This window comes from Neophocaena asiaeorientalis, unplaced genomic scaffold, assembly GCF_003031525.2.
Source record: "Neophocaena asiaeorientalis asiaeorientalis breed wild unplaced genomic scaffold, Neophocaena_asiaeorientalis_V1.1 scaffold809, whole genome shotgun sequence".
Taxonomy (NCBI): domain Eukaryota; kingdom Metazoa; phylum Chordata; class Mammalia; order Artiodactyla; family Phocoenidae; genus Neophocaena; species Neophocaena asiaeorientalis.
The window spans coordinates 141,364-152,350 of NW_020174709.1; the positions used below are offsets into that span (position 1 = coordinate 141,364).

The 10,987-nt window shown below is 44.5% G+C and overlaps 1 protein-coding gene across 1 annotated transcript; it reads right to left on the reverse strand.

The window, feature by feature from the left end:
• Nucleotides 1-4,036: 4,036 nt before the first annotated feature.
• Nucleotides 4,037-5,113, reverse strand: LOC112409646 (melanoma-associated antigen B4-like). The gene has a single exon (XM_024759861.1). It carries the CDS (start codon nucleotides 5,111-5,113, stop codon nucleotides 4,037-4,039), a length of 1,077 nt encoding a protein of 358 aa, XP_024615629.1.
• Between the last annotated feature and the right edge of the window lie 5,874 nt (nucleotides 5,114-10,987).

Here is a 10,987-nt window from a genome sequence, read left to right on the forward strand (position 1 = left end):
GATGACTGTGCTCAGGGACAATGGTTAGGAGTGTGAGTAGAAGAGCAGGGGATAAGGGTCCACTGGATGAGGAAGGTTGAGAGAGTGTGCAGCTTCAGCAGGGAAATACCACCTTGGTTATAAGGAAGGCTACATTTGTAGTTTTCCTTGAGGGCACTGCTCTAAAAACCCATAGGGCTCCTGTTCTCCTAATCAGCCTGTCCCTTGGGAAACCTGTCGAAGGAAATCAGAATGATCTTTAGGCTGCATCCTGCCACCCCTGCCTCAGGCGTGCTGGGGCAACAGCAGGGGCTGGTGGTCTTCTACATTGAGGAGTCTCTTATGTCACATTCAAGACCGTCATTCAACTGGTGGCAGGTCATGGGACCCATTCCCTCTGCTGTTCTGAGGTTGACATCACAAACCTCCCTGGGATCTATGAGAAAGAAATGAAGGGGGTCCTCAGCTTATCAACCCTGTCCAGGTGCCCCCAGTACTGACTGCTCAGTGGGGAGTTTTCTGTCCTGGCCTCTGGAGTCCTTAGTCCTCATTAAGGGTCCTTAATTTGGCTACACATAGGGCCTGATATCCCCACCCCTTTCATTGAATGGTGGCTACACCTTCAAACTAAGGATTTTACTTCCCATAGACCTGATACAAATAAGTGTTGGTGGAGCTTCAGCTTGATAGCCCTGCCCTGGATCCTCAAGGGCTGTAACAAGGAGCAGGGCTGGATTCCTTATCACTTCTATTTAGTGGTAAATGATCCCTCAGTCCTTGCTTTGACCTCTGTCATGGCCTGGAATTCCACCCTCCCTTGCCCTTAGGCCTGCCCCTTATACTAAGGCCAGCACCACCCTGAAACCCCTAGGAGAAAGTGAGATTCTCCTCTCCTCATCTGACCATACCTGTCCTTGGTCTTCTGAGGCTGAGAGTAAGGAATGAACTCTATGGTTATGGGGTATGTGGTTCCCTTAGTCCTCAGGGTATTCACCTGGTCTCTTGAAAAACCTAGAAATCATCCCACTGCTGGCCCTAGGCCGTACCCCTTAGACCATGTCCCTCACCCCCTTGTGACACCATAGGGGGAAATATGTCACATCATGTCAACAAAGCCCAGGGATACCAGGGATACCAGGGATACCAGGAAGGGCATGGTTCTGTGGAGTTCTCTTACAGTCTAAAGGCAGAGGTTTCCTTAAGTCCTCACTCGGGATTCTCACCTTGACTCCGGGCAGGGCTTGGGACTCCTTCCTTTGTTTACCTAAGGACCCTCTCCTCAGACTAAAATCCTCACTTCCTGAGGTGCCAGAGAGGCAAAGTCTGGGAATGCCACATGAGGCTACTCCTACCTGTGCCCTTCCAGTGTTGACATCAGGATTCAGGCTCCTTGGGGCTCTCTCTGTTCAGGGTAGGGGTGTGCCCTCAGTCCTCACTCAGGTTCCTCACCTTGACTTCTGAAGGGCCCTAAGTTTCCTCTTTCTTTCAACTTAAAGTCACCTATTTAGACCAAAGCTCTTATGTTCCTCTAAACCCTGAAAATAAGTGAGGGGATGCTCAGCCTGGCAGCCCTGCCTTGGCCTTCTAAGTCTGAGAGCAGACACAGGCCAGTCTCTCTGTGACTTCAGTTATTATGTGGTTTTTGTCTCAGTCCTCATTCATCAAGTCTTCACCTTGACTCCTATCTCTTCTATAAAAGGCTTCTTGGGAAATGCCACATCCTTGGAAACTCTTAATTGATCTCCCTACAACAAATCTTGCAGGAATAGGTTGAGCCCCAGGAGTGATGTGAGATGGGAAGCTGCAGCCAAGCAAGGGCTCCAGCACAGGTGTTGTGCTATCAGAGAAAACACGCTGATCTCTTCTCTTCACTGGCCAGATATAGCCTTATATAACCTCAATTCTAATAGATTTACTTTCTACGGGGAAAGGGCTGAATTAAATGATTTTGTGAGCCCCTGATCTTTTGAGGTTTACTGACATTTCCTTCATAGATAGTTATATTGTCACCAAACGCTATCTATTTATTTGTACCTCACTTTTATTTTCATATTTTTATTACTTATTCCTGGAGCTTTTTATTCCAAAACCATGTTTGGGGTATGAAGTCCTGCTTTTTAACACCTGAAATACATTTTGGACTAGTGATCAGAAAAATGAAGTGACCCAAGGTCGGCCTCAGCCTGGGAGGAGTGGCATAGCGCGGGCTCTAGAGGGATTCAGAGCCAGGGTTCAGTCCAGCTGTCACTTACCAGCCTTGAATTTGAGAATATTCCAACTTCTTTATCTGCAAAGTGAGTCTGAAAAAGTCTGTAGTGTAGGACCACAGGCATGCATGTATGTAAACCACCTGGCAGTCTGAGACAAAGTTTGGTACTTTCAATGAATGGCAGTTATTACTAAGATGATTTTGATCGCAAATAACAAACTCCCTTCACAGAATTTTATTTCCAGCCTACATTAGAGAATATGCAACTCCAAACAATATAGAAATCCACATCAGCCAAAATGCCAAGCGAGTAAAACTAAGTAGTATTTCCCTATTAGAGCATTTGTTTTAATATTGGTACGGGGTCATCTTCTCCAGATGGATGCAACTAGGAGTTCATTTGTCTCAAGGACCAACAACTTCCCTCCCAGGTGCCTTTTCATCCAAACCACCCCTAATTTCATTCATACCATTGCCACTAAAATTTGAGCCCTCCCTTAGAGTTTGCCAAATTACACTCAAAATAACCTAATTAAAATGCCCTTTCACTGAAGTGAGCTCTGGCAGTCCCATCCCACAAAAAGAGAGACAGTCCAGTGGCTTCTTGGCATCTCATTTCAATGAGTATCACCTTTATTTCTCAGAAACTCTCTGGACAGCTCATGCCTAAAACACCTAGTTTGAGTGTTCACTTGCCCTGGGGCAAGTGCATAGGACCCCTTCCATTCCCTAGGTGGGGATTCTCTCTGGTTTTTCCACATCCCAAAGTTAACTGTGAAGATATGTTTTCCATTCCAGGTTTAGTCTCTCAACTCTGAGAAACAACATCTGAGTGGCCCTTTCCATCACTCCCACAGCTTCATCTAGCCCACCATGCATGCTGACTGTGAATTACTTCCTGCCGAGGGACTAGAAGTTTCCCAAGACCCAACGCTGCCTTTATCAGGTAACTTACACTCCTTGCTCTCATTTGGAACCTTCTCTTCCACACCCTCACTTTAAAAAAAAATTGTTCATTTGTTTTTTTCTTAGAGTGTATCTTACCATCCTCCTTACATGATAGCTGATGCTAGACTCTAAAAATTCTATGGGCAGTGGCTTGGTCTTCATTTTCTTACCAACCATAGTAGTATTGGAGAGGCTTCCAAAGAGAAGATGGTCAATTAATTTGAGAGAAAAAAGAAGGAATGACCAAGAAGTCTTATTTACCGTGATTTAATTTTCAAACAGTTTGAATAACCTAAGCAAACCTAGGTATATATTATTTAATTTTACAAGCAAAGAGAAAGAAAAGAAGGCAAACTAAGAATTAACCAGCCTTTACTTTTGTATCACCATTTTGAGATCCCCAATATTTTCGCGTGGGATTCTTTCTCGTTTCCACGAAAAATCCTATTCCAATGCCATGTTACCTTGTTCTGTAGCAAAATGAAAATATTGAAGGCTTTTCAGTTTTTTTTGCAAATAGCAAACTCTTAATCTTAAAACTGAACAGCAATAAACATGACATCCATGACATTAATACACTTTGATTCTAAAGCAAAATAAACATTCAATGAAGTAATAACATTTGAAAAGATACTAAACATCTCTATCATAAATCTACCTATCTAGCATCTCTCTACCTACTTATCTACCAATCATCTATCTTTAACTAGGTATTGTTCATTTGGAAAAAAGAAAGAGATATATATTTTATTAAAACTAACTGCACGTAAACTACCATACTACTTAAAACTGTAAGAACATATATGTTTTGTTCCCTCCACCCCTACTACTCTGCACTATTTAGGAGCCTGACTGCTCTCTTCCAAAACAAAGTGAGCAAACTGCCCGCGGCCTCCCTCCCTACATGTGGGAGGAGCTGCGGGCCTTGGCCCTGGAAGGGGCTCTGCCCTCAGCAACAGCTGCAGCCCTGGCCGCGGCTCTCACTGCTGCTCTCTCTTCCTCATCTTTCAGAGCCTCCTCAGAGAGATCTGGTAAGGCACTGGGGACGGTACCAATGATCTTGGCCCAAAACTCCAGCACTTTCATCTTGCTGCTTTCAGCGTGGGCTCTCGGGCCCCACAGGAACTCATAGCGTGGAGGATCACTGTCCGGCACCTGGCGGTACGTCAGGTACTTCTGCTGCACGAAATCTTTGCTGATGAGCCTCCCGGGATCCCCGAAGATCAGGTGCCTCCTCCCAGCGTGGTAACCCAACGCATTGAGGAATTTCCAGAGCTCCTCTTCGGTGGCACGGTTGCCCTTCGTGAAGATCGCGCCCAGGACAGTCATCAGGAGACCGGACGTGGGCATCCTGAACTCATCACTCGGACTTCTGTCGCTGGGGAGGGCCATCTTGCTGACGAGGGCGTAGGAGTGACTGCTGGGGTCGACTTCCTTCACCTCGAGGCCAAAGACCGCCTCCATGATACCAGAGGCTCTGCTGAGGATCTGAGGGAAGTGCTTCTTGTACTTCTTGTTGAGAGTCTTCAGCAGTGCTGCCTGCAGGATGGGCTCCTTCGTTATGTACTTCTCCAGCAGGAACTCCACGAACATTGTGGACTTCCTGCTCAGAGGATCTCTGCAACTCCTGCGGGTGGAAGGTGCTGCCTGGGAGGTACCTGCACTTTTCTCATCTTGGCTCTGGGCACCCTCTTCAGATCCTGGGCATGAAACCCCTGCATCACGAGAGGTAGTGGCTGGGGCTCCCTGAGGCTCCTGGCGAGTGCCTGCAGCAGGGGAGCTCGGGGAAGTATCCCGAGAAACAGAAGCGGGGGAAGACGGCGACTCTTCTATCACTTCTGCCGCCGCCGCCGCTGCCTCCGCAGTGGCCTGGGCACCCTTGAGACTCTGAGTCTCCCCCTGGGCCTGGCGGCGTTTCTTGCGGGCATGGCGCTTGTTCCTCCGGGCATGGCGCTTGTTCCTCCGGCGTCGAGGCATGATGACACGGGTCAGGGCCAGCAGGCGGGACTGTGTGCAGGAAGGCAGGCAACGAGGGCACCTGGGGGAGGGAAAAGGAGATGCTGTGAGCACCTTCAGATGGAAGAATCAAGGGCTCAACGTTATAGGCTCTTCTTTAATCAATCCTGTCATCTGCCTCTCTTGCAGGCTACAGACCTGTCTCGAATTCAGGGCATCCCCCTACCTGCCCACACTCGGGTTCCAGTTCAGTGGAGACTTATTGTCCCTCAGGGATTACTTAAGTTTTGTGTTTTTGTGTTTGTTAGTTTTTTTTCTTTATTCCTTCTGTAATGTTTCCATGGTTGATTTTGGGTACAGGAAAGAGTAGCCCATGTTTGATTGTCATCACCTGCTATGGATGAGGTACTACATCTGTAAATAAATTAAGGAAAATCGACATTCTTACAATATCTGTGCCTCACAAATACACATAACATACTATTCTGGTTGAGACTTCTTTTTCCTAAGTCAATCATGAAATTCTTATTGTTGCCTCCATGTAGATTATATACAGTTTTGTATGGTTTCTTTCTAGGTATGTTTTTTATATTGTTGCTTTTGTTTATGGTGTATTATCTTTTTTCTTTTTTTTTTGTTTTTTTAAACAACTTTATTGGATTATAATTGTTTTACAATGGTGTGTTAGTTTCTGCTTCATAACAAAGTGAATCAGTTATACATATACATATGTTCCCATATCTTCTCCCTCTTGCATCCTCCCTATCCCACCCCTCTAGGTGGTCACAAAGCATTGAGCTGATCTCCCTGTGCTTTGCGGCTGCTTCTCACTAGCTATCTATTTTACGTTTAGTACCGTATATATGTCCATGCCACTCTTGCACTTTGTCCGAGTTTACCCTTCCCACTCCTCGTATCCTCAAGTCCATTCTCCAGTAGGTCTGCATTTTTTTTCCCATCTTGCCCCTAGGTTCTTCATGACCATTGTTTTTTTTTTTTCTTTTAGATTCCATATATATGTGCTAGCATACGGTATTTGTATTTCTCTTTCTGACTTACTTCACTGTGTATGACAGTCTCTAGGTCCATCCACCTTGCTACACATACCTCAGTTCCGTTCCTTTTTATGACTGAGTAATATTCCACTGTATATATGTGCCACATCTTCTTTATCCATTCATCTGTTGATGGACGCCTAGGTTGCTTCCATGTCCTGGCTATTGTAAATAGAGCTGCAGTGAATATTTTGGTATGTGACTCTTTTTGCATTATGGTTTTCTTAGGGTATGTGCCCAGTAGTGGGATTGCTACTGTCCCAACTATCATATGATAGTTCTATTTTTAGGTTTTTAAGGAACGTCCATTTTGTTTTCCATAGTGGCTATATCAATTTACATTCCCACCAACAGTGCAAGAGGGTTCCCTTTTCTCCACACCCTTTCCAGCATTTACTGTTTGTAGATTTTTTGATGATGGACATTCTGACCAGTGTGAGATGATATTGCATTGTAGTTTCGACTTGCATTTCTCTAATGATTAATGATGTTGAGCATTCTTTCATGTGTCTGTTGGCAACCTATATGTGTTCTTTGGAGCCATGTCTGTTTAGGTCTTCTGCCCATGTTTGGATTGGTTTGTTTGCTTTTTTCATTTTGAGCTGCATGAGTTGCTTGTATGTTTTGGAGATCAATCCTTTGTCAGTTGCTTAAGTTTCAAATATTTTCTCCCATTCTGAGGGCTGTCTTTTCATCTTGTTTAATTCATTTATTTCTGATATGATCTTTAATATTTCTTTCCTTCTGCTAACTTTGGGCTTTTTTTGTTTTCTTTCTCTAATTGCTTTAGGTGTAAGGTTAGGTTGTTTATTTGAGATTTCTCTCGTTTCTTGAGGTAGAATTGCATTGCTGCAAACTTCCCTCTTAGAACTGCTTTTGCTGCATCCCATGGGTTTTGGGTCATCGTGTTTCATTGTCATTTGTGTGTAGGTATTTTTTGATTTCCTCTTTGATTTCTTCAGTGATGTCTTGGTTATTAAGTAGTGTGTTGTTTAGCCTCCATGTGTTTGTATTTCTTACAGATTTTTTCCTGTAATTGATATCTAGTCTCATAGCGTTCTGGTCGGGAAAATATACTTGATACGAGTTCAATTTTCTTAAATTTACCAATGCTTGATTTGTGACCCAAGATATGATGTATCCTGGAGAATGTTCCACGAGAATGGACACGACCGCGTGCATCTTGTGGTGTGTTTGGGATGTCTGTGTCCTTATTATGATTTTAGGCAGCCTTTCTGCTAATGGGTGGGGTTGTGTTCCTGTCTTGCTTGTTGTTTGGCATGGGGTGTCCAGCACTGGTGCTTGCTGGTCATTGAGTGGAGCTGAGACTTAGCGTTGAGTCGGAGACCTCTGGGAGAGCTTTTGTCATTTGATATTATGAGGGGCCAGGAGGTCTCTGGTGGACCAGTGTTCTGAACGTGGCTCTCCCAACTCAGAGGCTCAGACCTGACACCCAACCAGAGCACCTAGACCCTGTCTGCCATACGGCTCAGAAGAAAAGGGAGAAAAGAAAAAAAGAATGAAAGAAAGAAAAAATAATAAAGTTCTTAAAATAAGAAATTATTATCTGAAGTGGGTCTCTTGTAGACAGCATATATATGGGTTTTGTTTCTGTATCCATTCAGCTGCTCTGTGTCTTCTGGTTGGAGCATTTAGTCCATTTACATTTAAGGTTATTATCAATATGTATGTTCCTATTACCATTTTCTTAATTGTTTTGGGTTTATTATTGCAGGCCTTTTCCTTCTCTTGTGTTTCCTGCCTAGGGTAGTACCTTTAGCATTTGTTGTAAAGCTGGTTTGGTGGTGCTGAATTCTCTTAGCTTTTGCTTGTGTGTAAAGGTTTTAATTTCTCCGTCAAATCTGAATGAGAGCCTTGCTGGGTAGAGTATCTTGGTTGTAGGTTTTTCCCCTTCATCACTTTAAATATGTCCTGCCACTCCATTCTGGCTTGCAGGGTTTTTGCTGAAAGATCAGCTCTTAACCTTCTGGGGATTCCCTTATGCGTTATTTGTTGTTTTTCCCTTGCTGCTTTTAGTATTTGTTCTTTGTATTTAATTTTTGATAGTTTGATTAGTATGTGTCTTGGCCTGTTTCTCCTTGGATTTATCCTGTATGGGGCTCTCTGTGCTTCCTGGACTTGATTAACTATTTCCTTTCCCATATTAGGGAAGTTTTCAATTATAAACTCTTGAAATATTTTCTCAGTCCCTTGCTTTTCCTCTTCTTCTTCTGGGACCCCTATTATTCGAATGTTGGTGTGTTTAATATTGTCCCAGAGGTCTCTGAGACTGTCCTCAATTCTTTTCATTCTTTTTTCTTTATTCGGCTCTGCAGTAGTTATTTCTACTATTTTATCTTCCAGGTCACTTATCCGTTCTTCTGCCTCGGTTATTCTGCTATTGATCCCTTCTAGAGAATTTTTAATTTCATTTATTGTGTTGTTCATCACTGTTTGTTTGCTCTTTAGTTCTTCCAAGTTCTTGTTAATTGTTTCTTGTAATTTCTACATTCTGTTGCCAAGATTTTGGATCATCTTTACTATCATTATTCTGAATTCTTTTTCAGGTAGACTTCCTATTTCCTCCTCATTTGTTAGGTCTGATGGGTTTTTATCTTGCTCCTTCATCTGCTGTGTGTTTCTCTGTCTTCTCATTTTGCTTAATTTACTGTGTTTGGGGTCTCCTTTTCGCAGGCTGCAGGTTCGTAGTAGTCCTGAACTTGGCTCTCTCACTTCAGTGGCACAGCCCTGATGCCTGGCTGGAGCACCACGAGCCTGTCCTCCACACGGCTCAGAATAAAAGGGAGAAAAAAAAAAGAAAGAAAGAAAGAAAGAAGAAGATAAAATAAAGTAAATTAAGATAAAGTTATTAAAATAAAAAATAATGATTAAGAAAAAAATGTTTTAAGTAATAAAAAAAAAGGCGAAGAGACAGAACCCTAGGGCAAACGGTAAAAGCAAAGCTCTACAAACAAAATCATACACAGAAGCATACACACTTACAAAAAAAAAAGAAAGGGAAAACATATATTTATATATCGTTGCTCCCAATGTCCACCTCCTCAATTTGGGATGATTCGTTGTCTTTTCAGGTATTCCACAGATGCAGGGTGCATCAAGCTGATTGTGGAGATTTAATCTCCTGCTCATGAGGCTCCTGGGAGATTTTTCCCGTTCTCTTCTTTGTTCGCACACCTCCTGGGGTTCAGCTTTGGATTTGGACCCGCCTCTGCATGTAGGTCGCCTGAGGGCATCTGTTCTTCGCTCAGAGAGGACGGGGTGAAAGGAGCAGCTGATTCGGGGGCTCTGGCTCACTCAGGCCGATGGGAGTGAGGGGTACGGATTGCGGGGCGAGCCTGCGGCTGCGGAGGCCAGCGTGACGTTGCACCAGCCTGAGGCGCGCCGTGCGTTCCCCTGGGTAAATTGTCCCTATATCACGGGACCCTGGCAGTGGCAGGCTGCACAGGCTCCCGGGAGGGGTGAGGTGTTGAGAGTGACTTGTGCTTGCACACAGGCTTCTTAGTGGCGGCAACAGTGGCCTTAGCATCTCATGCCCGTCTCTGGGGTTCGCCCTGATAGCCGCACCTCGCCCCCCTCTTTGGAGCTCCTTTAAGCGGTGCTCTGAATCCCCTCTCTTCACGCACCAGGAAACAAAGAGGAGAAAAAGTCTCTTGTGTCTTCGGCAGCTCCAGACTTTTTCCCGGACTCCGTCCCGGCTAGGTGTGGCGCACTATCCCCCTTCAGGCTGTGTTTACCCAGCCAACCCCAGTCCTCTCCCTGGGATCCGACCTCCAAAGCCCTGAAGGCCAAGCCTCAGCTCCCAACCGCCACCTGCCCTGGCGGGCGAGCAGGCAAGCCTCCCGGGCTGGTGAGTGCCGGTCGGCACCGATCCTCTGTGCGGGAATCTCTCCGCTTTGCCCTCCGCACCCCTGTTGCTGCGCTCTCCTCCACGGCTCCGAAGCTTCCCCCTCCGCCACCCACAGTCTCCGCCCGCGAAGGGGCTTCCTAGTGTGTGGAAACCTTTCCTCCTTCACAGCTCCCTCCCACTGGTGCAGTTGCCATCCCTATTCTTTGGTCTCTGTTTTTCTTTCTTCTTTTGCCCTACCCAGGTACGTGGGGGAGTTTCTTGCCTTTTGGGAGGTCTGAGGTCTTCTACCGGCGTTCAGTAGTAAATGTTCTGTAAGAGTTGTTCCACGTGTAGTTGTATTTCTGATGTATTTGCGGGGCGAAGGTGATCTCTGTGTCTTACTCTTTTGCCATCTTGAAGCTCCTGATGTATTTTCTATCAACGTGATCTAAGGAATTGTTGATACTGTTTCCGGCCAGTCTCTTGATTTCGCTGTAGTGATCTTTTTTCCACCAGGTTTCTGAAGTTCCTTATATGTTTGACTATTTTCTGTGCCTGTTCCCTTGGAGTTTTAATTAGAGGATCAAATTATTAGCATTGTTATCTTTTGCTTTTCGTTACTCATGACTCTTATTTATTTGGTAGTGTTGTATATAGCTCTTTACTGGCTATGTGTTCTTGTCTAGATTTTTTTCTAGTTTTTAAATCAATAGACTTTTAAAGAACAGATTCAGACTACAGAAAATTAAGCAGATAGTGCAAAGAGTTCCCATACAGCCACTCAGTTCTTCCAGTTAGATTCTCCTATTATTAACATTTTGTGTTGTATTAATGGATGGAAGTTCTTTTGTTATAATTGATCAACTCATAGTGATACATTATTATTGACTATTGTCCACTGTTTATAACACATTTCACTTTTTGTGCTTTACACTTCTATAGTGGTTGACAAAGGCATGACGTCATCTACTCACCAAGAGAGCATCATGCAGA

What these genes read in the sequence shown, in the direction of transcription:
- LOC112409646 (XM_024759861.1), bottom strand. Translation starts at nt 5,113, where the DNA reads ATGCCTCGACGCCGGAGGAACAAGCGCCATGCCCGGAGGAACAAGCGC.